The sequence below is a fragment of the Gigantopelta aegis genome, chromosome 4 (genome assembly GCF_016097555.1).
Source record: "Gigantopelta aegis isolate Gae_Host chromosome 4, Gae_host_genome, whole genome shotgun sequence".
NCBI lineage: Eukaryota > Metazoa > Mollusca > Gastropoda > Neomphalida > Peltospiridae > Gigantopelta > Gigantopelta aegis.
Window position 1 is genome coordinate 119067876 of NC_054702.1, and position 21909 is coordinate 119089784.

At 35.2% G+C, this 21909-nt stretch overlaps 1 protein-coding gene across 1 annotated transcript in view; it reads right to left on the reverse strand.

The window, feature by feature from the left end:
• LOC121370226 (transportin-3-like) overlaps positions 1-21909 on the reverse strand; it is a 52479-nt gene that overhangs the window by 28045 nt on the left and 2525 nt on the right. The window contains exons 2-14 of the mRNA XM_041495348.1: positions 21330-21419; positions 20710-20751; positions 20479-20550; positions 15564-15637; positions 13246-13309; positions 12749-12841; positions 12146-12289; positions 11121-11195; positions 9703-9803; positions 7491-7566; positions 7274-7336; positions 6947-7093; positions 2620-2727 (exon numbers count right to left, since the gene is read on the reverse strand). Coding sequence (XP_041351282.1) covers positions 2620-2727; positions 6947-7093; positions 7274-7336; positions 7491-7566; positions 9703-9803; positions 11121-11195; positions 12146-12289; positions 12749-12841; positions 13246-13309; positions 15564-15637; positions 20479-20550; positions 20710-20751; positions 21330-21419 — 1149 coding nt within the window. The remainder of the gene's footprint in view (positions 1-2619; positions 2728-6946; positions 7094-7273; positions 7337-7490; positions 7567-9702; positions 9804-11120; positions 11196-12145; positions 12290-12748; positions 12842-13245; positions 13310-15563; positions 15638-20478; positions 20551-20709; positions 20752-21329; positions 21420-21909) is intronic.

A 21909-nucleotide genomic window follows, 5' to 3' on the forward strand; every position in this document is an offset into this window, starting at 1 on the left:
ACGTCATTACACTGGAGTATTTAATATAACATCATTACACATTACACTGGAGTATTTAATATAATGTCATTACACTGGAATATTTAATATAACGTCATTACACTGGAGTATTTAATATAACGTCATTACACTGAAGTATTTAATATAACGTCATTACACTGGAGTATTTAATATAACGTCATTACACTGGAGTATTTTATATAACGTCATTACACTGGAGTATTTAATACAACAAATATCACACTGGAGTGTTTAATATAACGCCATTACACTGGAGTATTTAATATAACGTCATTACAGTGGAGTATTTAATATAACATCATTACACTGGAGTATTTAATATAACATCATTACACTGGAGTATTTTATATAACGTCATTACACTGGAGTATTTAATATAACGTCATTACACTGGAGTATTTTATGTAATGTCATTACACTGGAGTATTTTATATAACGTCATTACACTGGAGTGTTTAATATAACGTCATTACACTGGAGTATTTTATATAACGTCATCACACTGGAGTATTTATTATAACGTCATTACACTGGAGTATTTAATATAATGTCAATACACTAATTTCATATTACAATACTAGTGTCAAAACAAATATAACGTCATTATACTGAAGTATTTCATATTAAAATACTAGTGTGTCAAAACAAATATAACGTCACCACACTGGAGTATTTTATTGTACAAAACAAATAACTAAAATAAGTCAGTATATTTAAATAGTCAACAACAAAAAGCTCATCTCATTAATATAACATCATTATACTGTAGTATTTAATATAACATCATTACACTGGAGTATTTAATACAACAAATATCACACTGGAGTATTTAATATAACATCATTACACTGGAGTATTTAATACAACAAATATCACACTGGAGTGTTTAATATAACACCATTACACTGGAGTATTTAATATAACGTCATTACAGTGGAGTATTTAATATAACATCATTACACTGGAGTATTTAATATAACATCATTACACTGGAGTATTTAATATAATGTCATTACACTGAAGTATTTAATATAACGTCATTACACTGGAGTATTTAATATAACATCATTACACATTACACTGGAGTATTTAATATAATGTCATTACACTGGAGTATTTAATATAACATCATTACACTGGAGTATTTAATATAACGTCATTACACTGAAGTATTTAATATAACGTCATTACACTGGAGTATTTAATATAACGTCATTACACTGGAGTATTTTATATAACGTCATTACACTGGAGTATTTAATACAACAAATATCACACTGGAGTGTTTAATATAACGCCATTACACTGGAGTATTTAATATAACGTCATTACAGTGGAGTATTTAATATAACATCATTACACTGGAGTATTTAATATAACATCATTACACTGGAGTATTTAATATAATGTCATTACACTGAAGTATTTAATATAACGTCATTACACTGGAGTATTTAATATAACTTCATTACAGTGGAGTATTTAATATAACTTCATTACACTGGAGTATTTAATATAACGTCATTACAGTGGAGTATTTAATATAACGTCATTACAGTGGAGTATTTAATATAACATCATTACACTGGAGTATTTAATATAATGTCATTACACTGAAGTATTTAATATAACGTCATTACACTGGAGTATTTAATATAACTTCATTACACTGGAGTATTTTATATAATGTCATTACACTGGAGTATTTTATATAACATCATTACACTGGAGTATTTTATATAATGTCATTACACTGGAGTATTTTATATGTCATTACACTGGAGTATTTTATATAACGTCATTACACTGAAGTATTTAATATAACGTCATTACAGTGGAGTATTTAATATAGCGTCATTACACTGGAGTATTTAATATAACGTCATTACACTGGAGTGTTTAATATAATGTCATTAGACTGAAGTATTTTATATAACGTCATGACACTGGAGTATTTTATTGTACAAAACAAATAACTAAAATAAGTCAGTATATTTAAACAGTCAACAACAAAAAGCTCATCTCCACATAAATAGAATAAAAGAAATCAACTACTTCATTTTACTCATCACAGAACATCTATTGTCAGCTGCAAGTGAGTTTACTCATCACAGGACAACTATTGTCAGCTGCAAGTTTCTTAAAATCAGAGTCAAAAAACATAAGGACAAACTCTATATATCACCTTTCTTGACCGATAGGGAAAGTGCGAGTCATGTGTAAAACTTATTACTACATACATGTAACAAAATAATGGTACAGGTTTTTGTAGAAAAGATTATTCCAATAATTTATTAAAACTGATTTTACTTGTTAAAAGTGATAAATAGACGTGGATTTCTCTATTTGTTTCTTTTTAGTGATCTTTTCTCCTTCAATTTTAATACTGCAAATTGATCACATCACAACATAAAAAGTATCATAAACATGACCAAGTAAAGCCCTACTATAAACAATACCATGGTAACAGTTACTATGGACACCATTATAAATAATTTATGACAATCACCTGAGAGAAGCAGTGGGATGACCCGACTATAAACAATACCATGGTAACAGTTACTATGGACACCATTATGAGTAATGTATGACAATCACCTGAGAGAAGCAGTGGGATGACCCGACTATAAACACGACATCCTTGATCAGTTCAGATACTCGCAGTCTGAACTCTCCAAAGTCTCCCGTCTCATCTGGGACACCGTCCTGAAAAACATACACACCAGAGTGAATCACGTAGACCAAATCAATGTAGACCTTCAGTTAAAACTGACAATCTACACACAATAAAACTAAAGTAAAAGTAACTTAAGAATAAGGAGTATATCACACTATTATATTTAGCAGATAATATCACTGTGTTTCGTTGTAAACTATGAGTTATCACAAAATGTGGATTTGGGGATGAGACAAAGTGATAAATCCTTATAGTTAACAACGAAACACAGTGATATTATCCCTGTTCTAATACACCTATTGGGAGTATCTGTAAGAAATTGAATTGTGTTTTTATTAAAGAAATCCCACAAATTTTAAAAACCTAATTATCTATTCTCCTTACTTTAGCATGGCCATACCAAAATTTTATGTGATGCAAATGACAAAGTGTTCTATACTATTTGAAAGATCTTGTTAAGAGAAATGCCATGCTTTTTGAATTTTGCAATTCGGACTAGGCATTAAAAAGTTATGGCAGTTTAACAGTCGAAAATCTATGATAACTTTCAGACAATGCAGAGTATGGCTGGTATGTCAAATACATTAGAACCGTGTTAGGTAACATGGTATATTGGTTCACTCACTTTTGGTTTACAGGACATATACAAATCAATGTAGGTAGAGTTCAAGTACTGGTAATGAAATGAAAGTAGGCGTGTCAGACTAGTTTTTCGTGTGGAATACAATGACGATAATCCCATGCCGATATTTTTATTATGTAATTAGCATAATTAGCATAATTTATGCAAACTTTTAGAAAATTTGGCCATGACCAAATTGAAATAATTGTTAATGGATCAAGTTTAGTTTTCTTTTCAGTGGAAAACAAAACCAATAGAAAATGCAGGTAGGATGAGAAAAAATTACCAGAAATTCAAGATGGCCGACAGTTACCATGGTAACAGGCATGCCCCTCCACCCCCAAAATGTTTTTGTGTCCAACCCTATCATGTCATATATCAAATTGAAGCTCTCTTCAAGGAGAACTGAAGTCTGGTAGTTGTAATCATGTACATAATCATTCTGCAATACACTTTACAATGCCATCTGCACCTGGAACTCCAAATCTGTCCTCGGGTCTCGAAACACAACTAAAACCAACATCATGTACATTACAATTTATTTGTTCCAGCAAAATAGAGTTCTGCATATTCCTCATGCCATCAGCATCTGGAACACTCCAAATACGTCCTCGGGTTCTCGAAACCGGCTCAAAACCTACATGTAGCACAAATTTAATTTCCACCAGAAGTGTTTGTCCTTTCCATTAGGCCATTTGAAATCCCCAAGACACTGGCAGCGTGTTCCAAAGTCAACGATGACCTCATGATCAGACTTCCTTCCACAGACAATACCTGAAAAGACAGAAAAGAAATAAATTATATGCACTTTCTCAGACGGGACAGCACATACCACAGCCCAAACTGCAAATGGGTCTTGCTATGACACCAATGCTATATAATCCTAATAGTAAAAAGGGACTTTTCTACATGCTATTATTTTATTTTAAAAATTGTGGTTAAGAAAACTGTCTATTAAAAGCACTTGTGTTACTGTTGGTCTATTAAATTTCCACTAATGACTCAGGGCCCCAACCCTGACACTACCATAATACTTCAATTACTTAAATAAATAAATTGAATAATAAATTAAATAATAACAATTTTAATAATTAATTTATAATAAAATAAAATAAAAATATATAAATAATAATCTCCACTGAGTGACCCACATGTTTCATAGAGAAGAAAAAAGAAAGTAAATATTTATATAAATCGCATTCTGAATGACAACAAACAAGCCACGTGTGTAGCAAGCTACAAATAGAATGTTAGCTCGCTTACACCAGCCAATGAACGATCGTCGATCGAGTCACGTGATCCTATCAACCGTGACTTGGCTTGAACCCAGACGCTATTGTTTTAATTATACCAGCGTGATCAATTTTATGAAAACAGCGAACTTTAAAACTCGTTCCGCAGTACTAAAACTCTTTTGATTTCCACACTATATATATCAAATGATTATATAGACTCTTGCCTTTATTGTCGATGTGTCGCATTTATGAAATAATTCGTAAAAATTATGAAAAACAAGTTCAACTTTACCTTAGAATCGTAACTCGACTTCTGTCCCTAGAACTTCCGTTCCAGCACCGGAGTAATGGGAATCCTCTCCTCTGATTGGTCGTAAAGTTTCAAAGTATTCCAACGCGGTTTACTACTGCGCTTTTCATGTTGAAATTGGACTGTGCGAGGTACCCGTCACCAAGTTAAGCCAAATGTCAATAAGCGGTACTAAGCAAGTGTGCGAGGCGCGCGCATTGGATTAAAGTCATTTAATCTCCGTTATTATTTATTAGATTATAATAAATATATACATCACTGGAAAGGATTTTAATCAAGGATAATTCAAGTGTTGAAAGGTTTATGATGTTATTATTTTTTTCTTGTAAAATTACTAAATTAGTTTGAGTGGTTCTCTGTGACCCAATTCTACCCATTGTTTTAGCGGCTCGATGAATGAACAGTGTGGGTACATTGGCCATGCTACTTACTTGTGATATTCAATGAAAATGCTTGTAGTAAGTAAAAGTATGACGTAATATTTTTTTTTTCTTTCCTTTGACATAACATCACTTATTTATGAGCGAAGCAAAGGCAAATTTATTAGTATTGTAGGCTTTATCTTGAACAAGATGTATTGTAATACTAAACATATTTTTTCGTTTGCTGTTAATTTTTGTTGCAAAACGTATGCATATGATTGGACTTCACATTTGTAAAGTGGTCTTTGAACCTCATAATGAATTATTTTGAGACAAGAACCACATTGATGGGGTAGGTCTACAAGTTTATAACTTTTACTAACATATTTTCACTTATTGTTTTTATAAATACATAAAATAATATAAATTTACGAAATATTAAGTATTGGTTTCATGAGTTTTTCAAACATTTTTGGTATTTTAAAGCAGTTAATGTTGTTTAAAACTGTGTTTACAAAATCAATAGTCATTTCCATCTAGTCTTCTTTATCAATTTTATTGTCCCAAAAAGTATGTTCTAAACAAAAATGGTGTACTTCAGATTGTGCTTGTGCCATTTTGGGAACATAAACTGGAATAGCAGGCAATGCTGCAATCGATCAGGACCGAACCTTACTCAGGGAGGGTGGGTGTTGCCATAACGAAGTGTTAAAAATTACAATGGCACGAAATAATAATAAATTAAGAACAATAACATCATTTTCATCTGAAGTTAGTAATATTTTTGAACATTATTTATAATGCTGTTTAAAATATAATGGAAAACGCAGAATTAATATACTAAAGAAAACACCACATATGAGGCTAAGTGACAGCATATTGGACAAGTTCTCAGAATTTTGTCATCATAATAAATCCTGGTTTACCATGACAGCATACATCTACCGTCCGATTTATCACAAAAATAAAAAAATGGAAAAAAGGCGTATATGATAGTTGTATTAGAATAAATGGGGGTGAGATGTAGCTCAGTGGCACAGCGCTCGCTCGATGTGCGGTTGGTGTGAGATCGATCCCCGTCGGTAGACCCATTTGGCTATTTCTCGTTCCAGCCAGTGCACCACAGCTGGTATATCAAAGGCCGTGGTATGTACTACCCTGTCTGTGGGATGGTGCATATAAAAGATCCCTTGCTGCTAATCGAAAAGAGTAGTCCATGAAGTGGCAACAGTGGGTTTCCTCTCTCAATATATGTGTGATTCTTTACCATATGTCTGATGCCATATAACTGTAAATACAATGTGTTGAGTGTGTCATTAAATAATTTAAAAAAAATTCTAGAATAAATGATAAAACATTTTCTTGTTTCACAAGAAGAGTTACAAGCTGTTCATTTTAAGACTGACAGACAGATGAATATAACTAGCTGCATTCATCAGGTTATCTCGTCCTCTGCTGCTAACGAAGCAGGTCAGCCACATATCACCAACCATCGATCAACAAGTGAGCACAGTAGCTGCCAGTGTCATGGTACATGACTTTCAACCCCGACAGTGACCACAGTGGGGTTTTCTAATATAGTCAGACTAAGCGTAGAGCACACAAAGTGGGAAATGGCAGATGTATAAACGACAATGACAAGGATGTGGAGGTGGAAAGCACAATGAGAGAAATAAGGTAATGAAGTAAAAAAAGAAAGAAAAAGAAGTCTCGACTCACATGGTCTGGGTCCATCTGGCAGTGCTGACACAGCGCCACGATGAGGCGCTGGATGTACGGCCGGTAGATCTCATTCAAGTCTTTCGAGTTTCGCTGGTACAGGTCTTCCGATAACCGGTACCAGAAATTAAATGTAATTTCAGCCACCTGCAGTAAATAATTAAGTCATGTTAAAGACTCAGTTTTTACAAAATAATGTTCTAGCTTTTTAATGATGGTAAATTTATCAGTACTTATTATGTGTCACTAAAACCTAGATCTGAGGTAAATAATGTATTTGAATGAGAAGCCAATTGGTGATAATTCCTGAGGTTTTCAATGACTCACCTCATACAAATAATGACCTACACAGGTTAGCAGAAGTTCCATAGTTGTAAATGAACCCAAACCCTGCAAAATAAAACAAGTACAGTTAAAAATAACAATCAACCTGTATACTGAGAAATCAATTACTCAGAGTAAAACAATTACACATTTAATGAATACAGTGCAAATACAATTACACAATACAGGTAGAGAAGAGAACTGATGAAGCAAAATGTACCTGGTTTGGGGTTTTCATAATTTCATCCAAAAATGATTCAGCCATCTCCGTAAAAACTCTACAATAATTAACTGATCTGAAAATTTAAAAAAAGATTATATTTGTAACACAACAATGTATAAATTAATCTTCTTTTAAAATAAACAAAACGGTCTATGGTCAAAAGGTTTCAAAACAAAGCTTATTGATACAAACCATTTGAATCCTCCATAACAGGGTGAGCAGAACATTTCAACAAATCATTTATTCAAAGTTAAAATAATTACAAACATGCAGTTATTTTGTAAAAAAAATAACAATTATTATGTGAAATTTATTCACCAAACTAAAATAAAATTTGCCAGTTATTTTTAAAATTAACAACTGGTGATTGTGGCGAGTGGCAGAGCTAACCCTGCCTAAATAGTTCATCTGGTAACTGTGTTTTGTCTTAAAACAAAGCTTAACCTTCGGACTACTACTGGCAAGATATTTCACTCGGCGTCGCAGTCGACCATACTGTACACTGTATACAGTGCAGGCATCGAAATAAGTCGAGGTTACCGAGAGGTTACCACATGTAAGAAACAAAAAGTTCAACGAACTGTAGTTTCATTTCCGAACTTAAACCAGGCAATTCATTCCAGACTTAGGCGTTTCATTTTCTTGTAAGGAATTGCATCGATGTTCTCTCGTACTTGTGCAATTGCAAGCAATTATAGTCATTCGGCATTTAAGCAGCGTCCACTGGATGAATTTACTTCCGCATTTCGTTTTCTCGTACAAAATTGCACCGATGTTCGTGCGCATTTGTGCAATTGCAAAGCAATTCCGGCAATCCGCGTTTTCATTTACTTCCGGATTTCGTTTCTCGAACCGATGTTCGCGTGCACCGATACAATTTCAGAACGTCCGCGTTAAAAGTAGTAGTAACAGGAATTAAATTCTAACTTTCATATAGTTGTGGTAACCTATAGGTTACCAGGCTATATTTTGTGGTAACCTGTAAATGGGTTACTAGACACAATGCTTATTTCGATGCCTGCAGTGCATTTCCCAATTCATATTTCCTGCCGTTTTGCACATAGCATTCACCAAAAATATGAATAGAACAACAGGAAACAGTTTAGTCAAAAGTATAGCAGCTTTAGTTTTCAATGGAAAACACCTGGGAATTTTGAGTTGAAAAAAAAGTTTTCGGCAAGTATTTTTTTTTATAAAACATTTAAGTGAATATATGTGAGTAAAAATTATAAACTTGTACCCGTTCAGTGTGTTTTTTGTCAACAATTAATTCAGTAGTCTAAATGTTAAGGATACAAAACATTAAATTCCTCACTATATAGTGTACCTCATAACTGTGTAACATATACCATATATCTAAATTATCTTTGCTTATAAAATCTTTTACATTACAATATTACTTCATGTCTTGGGAGGTTGACTTATAAAGGTTTCAGAAAGTTAACACACAAAATATTACCATTTTTGGGATGATATTTCAAATTTTTATTGTTGATATATGTCTAGTGTTTGTAATCAAATAAATTACATTTTTTATTTCAATTTTTATAGTTTTTTGGGGGGCTTTTGATTGGTTTTAGTTTTAAAAAGATACACCATCACCCCACTTAGTTAAAATTACAAACATCACACAATGCAAAGTGTAGACAATGCTAGCCAATGGTTGGCTATGTTTGATCCTAAATCGGGTCAGTGGCATTAATCACTGTTCAAACAATCTTTTGTACAAAGTATGGGTATTATAGAAACACAGACACCTGTGAATAATTATATTTAGTATTAAAATCAGTTAAGGTTTGCAAATGATTCAACTTTCAGTTTCACTGGATTTGTATTGATCTTTTGATAAATAAAATAGTTTTCAGTGAACAGTACAATGCTGTACAGTACTATAGGAACAGTAACAGTCAAAAATCTAAGGACATATAATTTTTTGATGTTAGGAGATTTGACTAAAAACTGAATATCAATATACAACAATGAAGTTCCTAAAATAATTCTCTTTAGTTCAAATATGGCATGCATTAGGATTCATGATTTCCTTTTTTGAAAATAAGAAATACTTTAATGTTTTTAGGACACTTTTCATGGGTCAATTTATAAACAGGCCATTAAAAATCTACAGGAATTAAAATTAGGGACTCTTCTTATAGCCAAGATCAATTAAGACACGATGATAAACAGTCACTATCAGATTTACTTGACATACTTATCTGAATCCTCGTCAGCAACAGACCAGTGGTAAGAGTCCGGCAGAGTCTGTACTCCATCAAAGAGGATTTGAGCCAACAGTTGCTGTTTTTCTAAATCCTGGGGCAAACAAAATATGTATACACAAGCAGAAGATATATCACACAGGTTTTAGTCTCTTTAATTCTATATTAATCAGTTTAAAGTGAAACACACCCCAGCGCCCATATAAATGTACAATAACTGACAATTCATATAAAGCACTGCACGGACAGCGATTTACATAAATATTCACCTCATCAGGAGAGCCAGTAACGATAACTAAAATAACCAGCCCTTGACACTGTAGAAGGCAGCACATAACCATTTATTACTAAGTAAATCCTCTAACTCATCTCTCCACTGTAGAAGGCAGCACATAACCATTTATTACTAAGTAAATCCTCTAACTCATCTCTCCACTGTAGAGGGCAGCACATAACCATTTATTACCAAGTAAATCCTCTAACTCATCTCTCCACTGTAGAGGGCAGCACATAACCATTTATTACCAAGTAAATCCTCTAACTCATCTCTCCACTGTAGAGGGCAGCACATAACCATTTATTACTAAGTAAATCCTCTAACTCATCTCTGCACTGTAGAGGGCAGCACATAACCATTTATTACTAAGTAAATCCTCTAACTCATCTCTCCACTGTAGAGGGCAGCACATAACCATTTATTACTAAGTAAATCCTCTAACTCATCTCTGCACTGTAGAGGGCAGCACATAACCATTTATTACCAAGTAAATCCTCTAACTCATCTCTCCACTGTAGAGGGCAGCACATAACCATTTATTACTAAGTAAATCCTCTAACTCATCTCTGCACTGTAGAGGGCAGCACATAACCATTTATTACTAAGTAAATCCTCTAACTCATCTCTGCACTGTAGAGGGCAGCACATAACCATTTATTACCAAGTAAATCCTCTAACTCATCTCTGCACAGTAGAGGGCAGCACATAACCATTTATTACTAAGTAAATCCTCTAACTCATCTCTGCACAGTAGAAGGCAGCACATAACCATTTATTACTAAGTAAATCCTCTAACTCATCTCTGCACAGTAGAAGGCAGCACATAACCATTTATTACTATAGTCTGTCCCAGTCTCCATGAACAATGTTTTTTGTAAACAATTTCAGTTTGATTTGATGTAAGTCAAAAGATAAATGTGTTTTGGAAATAAAAAACCACCACTATTTTATGTCCAATTTAAAAAAAAATCAGTTCATAAATAAATAACGTGTAGTACAAATATCACAGTAAGAAAACGGTGCTCAATGTGTGAAGGACTGTAAGTGAATAACTCATCTCTGCACAGTAGAGGGCAGCAACCACAGTAAGAAAACGGTGCTCCCTGTGTGAATGACTGTAAGTGAATAACTCACCTCTGCACAGTAGAGCGCAGCACATATACAATCTGACGCCGTCTCGTGTAGTTGAGAGGGACATTCTCGACTTGCCTGCAAAAAACAAAAACCAATATAAATTATTACATTAATTACGAGTTTTTTTTGTTTAAAGACACCACTGGAGCACATTAATTAATTAATCATCGGCTATTGGATGTCAAATATTTGTTGATTCTGATACCACATTAATTAAGATGAACATTCAAAACTGCAACCATGTTTCTTTGATCTAGGATGCATAGGTTGTGCAAAATGGAATTAAACTAGAAAACTTAACATTAAGCTAAATGCTGAGTATCTTAATTAAAAGATTTACATTAAAATTAAATCAAAAACATTTAACATGCATTGAGATGATCATTCACAAGTGTAAAGAACGTTTCACTAACAAAGGACTCATACTTTGTGAGAAATGAAAAATCCAACTTAACATGGAGATCCACAAATACACAAGTAGATGGCACTGCCGTCGCCCAAGTAATATCACATCACAAGTACACAAGTAGATGGCATTGCCGTCGCCCAAGTAATATCACATCACAAGTACACAAGTAGATGGCATTGCCGTCGCCCAAGTAATATCACATCACAAGTACACAAGTAGATGGCATTGCCGTCGCCCAAGTAATATCACATCACAAGTACACAAGTAGATGGCATTGCCGTTGCCCAAGTAATATCACATCACAAGTACACAAGTAGATGGCATTGCCGTCGCCCAAGTAATATCACATCACAAGTACACAAGTAGATGGCATTGCCGTCGCCAAAGTAATATCACATCACAAGTACACAAGTAGATAGCATTGCCGTCGCCCAAGTAATATCACATCACAAATACACAAGTAGATGGCATTGCCATCGCCCAAGTAATATCACATCACAAGTACACAAGTAGATGGCATTGCCATCGCCCAAGTAATATCACATCACAAAATTTTTCTTCATGAATGAAATAAAAAATAATGGTGAAGACCATACCTAAAGACGATTGCACTTACCAGTGCCTGAATGGGAGCCTGCATGAGTTTTGTGTTGACGATGTGCTCCTGTGGTATGACTGCGACACTGAACCAGCTAGCCAGAACTCGGAAGACCTTCGCTTGAACGCGATCATTGCCATCACACGTTTCTAGACACGCCTCCTGTAAAGTAAATAACAAATAAAAATTATTATCAACCAAGTTTTGTGAATTTTAAAAGGTGTTTTTCATTAACTTTGTTTATAATACTGACGGATTCTGGCATCATCAATCTAATTTAATAATACATGTTCTAAAATGAGCTGCCAATATCTTCTTGTGTTATTTGAAATGGGAAACTTTCCATAACCCAACTCAAAATTTCATGACTTTCCTGATCTTGAAAAAAACCACCCAAAAATTTGCAAATTCCTTGACCTTCCAAGAATTTGCATAACCTGTATATCATGAAAACAAAACCATCAATTGAAAGTTTATAACAGTCTGTTTATATTAACAATACTGTGTAATATTTAATAGAATATGTCAAATTAAGTAGACATGTTTATACACTGAATTTTTCAAATATTTTTCTATGAATTCACAATAATAGTTGCTAAGTTGTAATGGAAACATTCTTACCAGCAGCTGTAAAACAACAGGACAGGCTTGTTTTAACTCTTCTGTCACTTCGAGACGTCGGTTAGCACCAAGCCGCAATGATCGACTATTGATCTGCAATAGTTTTAACATATAGTCAGTAGAAACTTCATTCAATACAAACCTGTCATTAAATAAGGAAACCGATGTTTAACACTCAACACACAACAACTATGGCTTAAAACTACAGTAGGGCATAAAACAAAATATCCAGAAATTTCAATATTGGTGGCAGGTACTGACAAAATGGCCCGTTTGTTAGGGTTTGCACAATCATCTAAAATGGCAGCCCCATTTAGAATGTATGCAATGTATCAGTTAAAACCACATTCTTAAGTCTGGGACGGAGAATACGGAAGATTTTAGACAAAACAGCATAAGAACCAGAAAGCCTGCACAGATGATTAAAAATGTGAAAACATCCATGTGTACATGACGGACCAACACAAAGAGGTCACCGTGACCTTGCAGCTGCTCACCTCTTCTGGCAACACTGTGAGAACTTCCAGCAGAAACTGCAGGTGTTGAGTGTTGGTACCGAACCTGCAAGAATACAAACACGGAGATAAAACAACTCACCATGCCACTGGGTAGTATGAGAAAAACATTAATCATTTTGTAAATAGTAAAAGACAATAACAATAATTTTAATGACAAAAAAAAAACAAACCAGTGTTCACGCTGCTCCATTTAAGCATTGCATTTGCCACCCTCCTTTCACATTCTGTCGCCCTCCTTTATTTTCCTGCACCATACTATATTTTAGAGAACCTATCTCTGCTATTTCCAAATGCACACTTTTTTCCACACAAAAAAAACCCCAACGATCAGTCTGCACATTGGATATCAAAGGAAACAAGCCACACTGTGTGTGCGAAAAAGCAGCTGACAAAATATTTACGACAGTTACCGTAACATAATTTAACAGTATTTTTAACAGCCTCTATTTTGTCCCATACCTGTATCCATTTGTATGTTTAATACACAATAAAAGTTATATTTTATCTGAGCAATGAAAACATTTTATATTTTATGGATTCGGCAATCTCCGATTGAAAACCCCCACTTATTTGGCACCACATTTATCACGTGATCAAAACTGTCATTCAGTCTTTTGTTTCCACTATTGTCTGATATTTTGTCCCCAATTGCAAATATAATTGGTTGTAACTGATGATTTTTACTTTCAAGTTTCAGTCATTTCTATTTGTTTATTCAGCAATTCTTTATAAAATATTATAAACTTTTAATTTTGGGGGGGATATTACTGCTTATAAAAACAACATAAGTGGTAGTGTTTATCATTAAAATCATTTATCTTGGGTGCCAAATAATATATACACCGCCTTTACAAAAACAAAACTATTTTTGTTTCAGCTGGCGATAATATTTTATCACAGCGATTGATTCATTCGATGAAGATAGAAATACCAAAAAATGTATCCGACAGTAGGGAATCACTTTCCAAACATCTTTATTGTTTTTCGTATACCGTGAAATCTTTATTAAAATTATGATCGGTTCAGCAAAACCGGAACTGCCCGTGAATGTCAGACAGACAACATCTTTGGTTCAATTAAAAAATGAGTCGGCTTGTATTTCGTATAAACTTTTTTGCAGGCAAAATAAGGAGTATGTCTTTCCACAAAGTCGACCAACACACAACAATATGGTAACTAAGCCCCCCCCCCCCCCCCGTTTGTTTTTGGCTTTTCGTTGTTTTTTGTTCGACGTTTTTTTGAAGGATGTGGTGCCTCCTTAAATTTTCACCCAGCGAGAACACTGCCAACACATTTTACCATAAAAAACATTGTTTTGAATTTTGCAAGTGAATTTGGAAAGTGCTGCAGATGTGAACAGCATGTAAACCTACTGATGTGGACCTAGTCTCACAACATTAAGATCATTGATGTCATCCTTTACGTTCCTGATGCAATTCCCATCCAATGTTGCTTTTACCAAACTTGTAAACTCCCGACTTTGTCCAAGTCAATGCTCATCTTTAATGTGTTAATGTTTAATATGAAAGAGGGACTGTAGTTACGGGTTAGATCAACCTCACCCATTATGCTATGTTAGCTAATTAACTGTTGTCAGACATACTTCTGTAAGAGATCTCCCACCGCTCCGTGCCATGTAGTTATGGGTTAGATCAACCTCACCGTTATGCTATGTTAGCTAATTAACTGTTGTAAGACATACTTCTGTAAGAGATCTCCCACCGCTCCGTGCCATGTAGTTATGGGTTAGATCAACCTCACCGTTATGCTATGTTAGCTAATTAACTGTTGTAAGACATACTTCTGTAAGAGATCTCCCACCGCTCCGTGCCATGTAGTTACGGGTTAGATCAACCTCACCGATTATGCTATGTTAGCTAATTAACTGTTGTAAGACATATTTCTGTAAGAGATCTCCCACCGCTCCGTGCCATGTAGTTATGGGTTAGATCAACCTCACCGTTATGCTATGTTAGCTAATTAACTGTTGTAAGACATACTTCTGTAAGAGATCTCCCACCGCTCCGTGCCATGTAGTTATGGGTTAGATCAACCTCACCGTTATGCTATGTTAGCTAATTAACTGTTGTCAGACATACTTCTGTAAGAGATCTCCCACCGCTCCGTGCCATGTAGTTATGGGTTAGATCAACCTCACCGTTATGCTATGTTAGCTAATTAACTGTTGTAAGACATACTTCTGTAAGAGATCTCCCACCGCTCCGTGCCATGTAGTTATGGGTTAGATCAACCTCACCGTTATGCTATGTTAGCTAATTAACTGTTGTAAGACATACTTCTGTAAGAGATCTCCCACCGCTCCGTGCCACGTCGCCATCTGTAATGCCAGGTCAGCAAGGGCAAGACTCAACTGAAATGACAAATACTCAAATATCAAACAAACTCTACCCAAATACCAAACTGAAATGACAAATACTCAAATATCAAACATCAAACAAACTCAGGGCTAAAAATTTGCGTGAATCTCCGAATCCGATTCGCGCAAGCATGAAACATCCGAATCTATTTGGAATCACGTGAAATATTTCCAAAAATTCATTAAATTGAATAATCAGCGAGTCTTGTTATCAAGCTTCAGTTTAAACTGGCTTCAAACGCGTAGCATGCATTCGAATCCGTGCATGTTCAAAACATAGCGGTTTATCGAGACTAGTCTGGCCTGGAGCTAAGAGGTGGTTGGCCCATTTCTACGAACCAAATTGTCAACGAAGAGAACCGAAAGGAAAATGTTTGTTCAGTTGTTACATAATAACAATAGACAGTAATTAAGTGTTCCAAAAATTAGTAATACATCAAACATGTCTATGTTAGTTCGCTGATATTATGTTCCTAACCTTGAATCACCTGCTCTTTTTAAATCAATACATCTTTTTTGTCGCTTGTGGAAATGTGTTTCTGTAATATCCATACAAACATTGAACCAATGCGCAAGATACATCGGCAAAAGTATCCCATGCGCTGTTTATGAATAAGCAATCTTCGAAAAGTAATGGGCTGCGTTCAGCCAGATTGAGCAGAAAAACGTCCGCCAGACTGATTTATGCCGTTCACTGTAAATTAAATGCCACAATGGAAACCAATCAAATAGTTTGAAGGGGTGGAAAATTATTTTATAAATGTACTTGTCCGAGGGCAAGTAAAAACTAGAAATTTACTTGCCCTGAATTGTACTATACTTGCCCTGATGTGATGAATGTTGAATTTTTAAGTGAATAAAATATATAAACATTTCTGATTTGCGTGGTCTTTATTTGTTTACTTTAAGCCACTGGTTTTGTTGAAGTTTCTGGTCCACCTTCAGGCGTATCAGATTTTACAGACAGGATATGGCGTGTACCCTGGGCACTTTGAATCCACTGGTTTTGTTGAAGTTTCTGGTCCCCCTTCAGCCGTATCAGATTTTAAAGACAGGATATGGCGTGTACGCTGGGCACTTTGAATCCACTCCTTTACAGCAGCTCTAGGGCAGAAATCTCTCTGTGTCTTGGGTCCGTGTGTCATTACTGTCAGGGTGTTTTCAAGTGTCTCTTGGTTTAGAACAGTCCTGTGGTTTGTCTCGACTAAGTTCATACTGGAGAACATTCTCTCACATATAGCTGTGCATGGGCTTATTACAAACATCAGCTCAACTAATTTGCAGACGTGCATGTACTTTACGGGCTGATTTCTGAACAGACGGCTGTATGTGTCAAAGACGGGTTTGTCAAAAAAACCTTTGAGGTAACCCTTTAACAAAGTGAACTCTTGAGAGATCAGTCGTTTTTCATCTTCAGGAAAGAGCACAGAGAAATGTTCCAACAGGTCAGCAATATCATCTTTACCATAGACTGACATGGCTTCTCTTTCAGCAGGCCACTGAGTGTAATCAAAGATTGAAAAACTCTTAGTGGTTTCTCATTAAAACAGGCAAACCTCTTGTCCGGATATGCCATAACACCATCTACAAGTGATGTAAGAAACTAGTCTTCTTTGAAGTATACTGCGGTACACTGCCCATGAAGTCGGATTCCATCATAAGTGGTTGTCTTGTGATCATACACATCCACAAAGTGCTTCAATGATGATCAGGGTTTCACGCTGGAACACTAGGGACACATCTGATAAAATAGGCAAAATGTCCAACAAAATGAACACTGTTTTTAAGAATGAAGTTGGTTTCATTTTTTTCAGCCAGCCTTTAGCTTTGGCACTTTGAGTTGTCGTTCCTGTCGCAACAGACTCAAAGTGATGGATAATTGTGTGAATACTGGCCCTCAAAGCACCCACAGCTCTGACCTTGCTAGCAAGCCACCTCACTTGTTTAATGTTACTGAGATGAAGCAACTATGTGTTAAATATCTTAGACATTACTTTGAGCTCTCTGCGCATCTTAGGGCTATAATCATAGAATCTGAATATTTCTTTATGGGTTTCTTCAAATCGAGTAAGGTTTGGTAGGTGTTCAACAGCATCAAGAATGCATAGTTCAAGTTTATGTGCTACACATTGTATTGGCACCACGTGCTTGGCATCCTTACATATCTTTGCAGCCACACCCCCTTTTGATCCTAACATGACAAAGGCTCCATCAAAATTCACACACACTAGACTGGGTCCAGGTCTATCAGGTGTCAGTATATCTTGAAATGAAAGTCCACAAGATTCAACAGCAGATTTTATTCCTGCTAGCACACCATCTGCGTGGCAATGTTCCAATGCCACAGTTCCGGCATGAAATGACAATGGCTCGCCATTGTTAACATATCTCAAGAAAACAGTCTCTTGTTCCAATACAGCACTATCTGTGCTCCACAGCACAGAGCACAGAGAAATGTTCCAACAGGTCAGCAATATCACTCAATGTCACTCAATATAGTCACAAAGTTGGACCTTTTTGAGCCCTGGAATAAATTCTTTCCGTAATGAATTTGCAATTGCTTTGATGAAATCACTTGCTGCTTTCCGATTACGATATATAGTACCAATATCAACATCAACCCTGTCGAGAAGATCAAGATCTGCTTCAAAATCTGATAATGGTTTCCCTCTATATGTGGTATGAAATTAAGTTTTATAAAAAGTCGAGCAAGTTTTTTAAGAGTTTGGTCATCCAATGTTTTGAACGCTTTTAAAATAGCACTTGTATGTTGATCATCGCTAGTGGAATAAGATCCGCTTTTTGTTTTATTTGCTGTTCTACTGTATGATTCACATTCTAAATGTACACTAGAAACATCACGGCTCTTTAGGTAATCAATTCTAAAATTTGAACAACCATGAACAAAAGTATGTTTGCGATTTTTTGCATTAACGCTTGGGAATTTACAGCAAACAGAACATGTCATGACGTTAGCCTCGTGATCGTAAACTACCCACGGAAACTGTTCCCTCCAACTCGGTACGAACTTACGTTCCCACTTATCGTCATCATATTTTTTATTCTTCGCTAATATTGTCTCATTTACCAGTCCCTTTTCTTTTTTCGGTCGATTTGCCGCCACCGGCAAACAAACTTGTTATGGGTTTCTGCGCCATGATAAAAATAAATTTCCACATGGGAGACTACTCTAACACTACTGATAGGCGGTTAAAACACGTTATCGATCGTTCGTTATTTTGTTGAGGAAGTTATTGACTTTACTAGTTAAAAGTATTTTACCACATAAATACAGGTGAGCCACAGAATTTTTCCTAGTGTAAGGTAAGTATTAAAAAAAAAAATAATAATAATAAAAAATAAAAATAAATTCCTTACTTGCCCATGGGCAAGTTGGGTTACCAATATTACTGTATACGGGAGTCGGGCAATGGTATTTTTCCACCCCTGGTTTGTGAACGTTAGCCAAACGTTTGCTGGCTGAACGTGGGGTTGGTAAGACACCTAAAAAAACACTTGACTATAAAGAAAAAATGGAACCAACAACTAAAAAACATGTTTGTTAAAAAGCAACAAAAACAAACAGGTTTTTTTGTATTCGGGGTGGGGGGGTTGTTGTTTTGTTTTTTTGCTTTAAAATTGGATAGACTGTTACTATCAAATTGGTTTTTCTTTCCAGTAAATAGTAAGGTTTTTTTGTTTTATCCATATACAGTTAGTAGCATATGACACAGAATTCTATAAACTGACACTGTTGATAAAGTTCTTCTCTGAAAATGTTTAGAATCGGAGGATTGCTGTGGATTCCTCCGAATTTTTAGCCCTGAAACTCTACTCAAATACCAAACTGAAATGACAAATACTCAAATATCAAACAAACTCTACTCAAATACCAAACTAAAATGACAAATACTAAAATATCAAACAAACCTCACCCAAATAACAAACTGAACTGACAAATACTCAAATATCAAACAAACTCTACTCAAATACCAAACTGAAATGACAAATACTCAAATATCAAACAAACTACTCAAATATCAAATAACCCTCACTCATATATCAAACAAACCCTACTGAAACATTAAACTGAAATTATAAAAAGTACTCAAATATTAAACTGATTAAACAACACACCTGTGTAATTACCACTGGAGGTGTATCTGTGTTAATTTCAACTCATCTGTGTAATTATCAGAGTAAATTTCAACACACCTGTGTAATTATCACTGGAGGTGTATCTGTGTTAATTTCAACTCACCTGTGTAATTATCACTGTGTTAATTTAAGCTCACCTGTGTAATTATCACTGGAGGTGTATCAGGGTTAATTTGAGCTCACCTGTGTAATTATCACTGGAGGTGTATCAGGGTTAATTTAAGCTCACCTGTGTAATTATCACTGGAGGTGTATCAGGGTTAATTTTAGCTCACCTGTGTAATTATCACTGGAGGTGTATCTGTGTTAATTTCAACTCACCTGTGTAATTATCACTGTGTTAATTTGAGCTCACCTGTGTAATTATCACTGGAGGTGTATCAGGGTTAATTTGAGCTCACCTGTGTAATTATCACTGGAGGTGTATCAGGGTTAATTTGAGCTCACCTGTGTAATTATCACTGGAGGTGTATCAGGGTTAATTTGAGCTCACCTGTGTAATTATCACTGGAGGTGTATCAGGGTTAATTTGAGCTCACCTGTGTAATTATCACTGGAGGTGTATCAGGGTTAATTTGAGCTCACCTGTGTAATTATCACTGGAGGTGTATCAGGGTTAATTTAAGCTCACCTGTGTAATTATCACTGGAGGTGTATCAGGGTTAATTTTAGCTCACCTGTGTAATTATCACTGGAGGTGTATCAGGGTTAATTTTTCCTGCATGTTCCAAAAGAGAATCTCGAAGCGACTGAAAATGAGACACAAACGACATTAGAGATGTGTGGTAGATAGTACACTGTTGTCAAACGAATACACGAACAACTGGCTAAATGGTTCAAATGTAACATAGTAGTCAATTTAACATTTTGTTGCAAACTGATTACAATGAAGAATGATTAAACAATACCTGGTGAGACGTCTGGGGCAGTTCGTGGAAGGCATACTGGATCTGAAACACAGCAAGTATACATCAATATACTGAACACAGGTAATATACGGAAAATAGGTAATATACGGAACATAAGTAATATACGGAATATAGGTAATATACAGAATATATGGAATATACTGAACATAGGTAATATACTGAACATAGGTAATGTACTGAATATAGGTAATATACTGAATGTAAGTAAACAGAAAATTAAAACACACAATTCATTTCTTCTTGCCAACTAATACAAATAGCCTATAGGACATCATCCTATGTCACACAGGCATCAACAGAATATACTGAAGGACATACTGATCGGATCTAACACATTTATATAAAACAAAATATATTATATCAGCAACTATGAAGCAGTATGCGAACTGCATCATTGACTTAATAACATTAGTTTATTAATTAATATCCCGCTTGCTGATTCCCACCCATTTGAACTAGGCCTAAACATGCATTTTATCAAGCTTATTTTCTGTCCCTCAAGTGTTGCACAAGCAGATTAGTTGACCTCTGACAGTGTTGTAATGTAGTCATATTAATATACAGTGTAGTACTATAATGAAGAACACAGAGTTACTGACCTTGGTACGCATTGTCTGAGCAGCAAAGTAACATGACTCCAGACTTTGATTCAGTCGGAGAAGTTGATCTGCAATCTGCCAGGCAAATACCTTAAGAAAAGTAGAAATATACCACTACTATAAATATGGAGTATGGTGCTAAATATGTACACAAGATTTGTTCCCATCTCCACCATTTGGCAACTCATGGTCATTTCAGGAAATGTGTTTATAACTGTATGTATTACTGTAATATGTAGGGCACTAGCCAAAGATTCTGTGAGGGCGAGTAATTTTCTCAATCATTCACAGAACATTGTACAACAATTTATACATACATACTATACAATAGGAAGTGTTCAACACTTTAAAACTAACACCAATGTAAAATAAAGTTTTGGTTCAGTTTCATGTACAAAGGAACTCATCGTGGATAAACAGGTATGGTGTGTTTGAGGCCAGGAAAGTATCCAATGAACAGCATGAGTCTTTTAGTTCTATTACTTATTGCAGGTCTAGAATAGGGGAATTATCACTACATTGGCCACATGGCATTTACTTAATACTTAACCTGCACTCCTAATTTTATTAATAGATATTC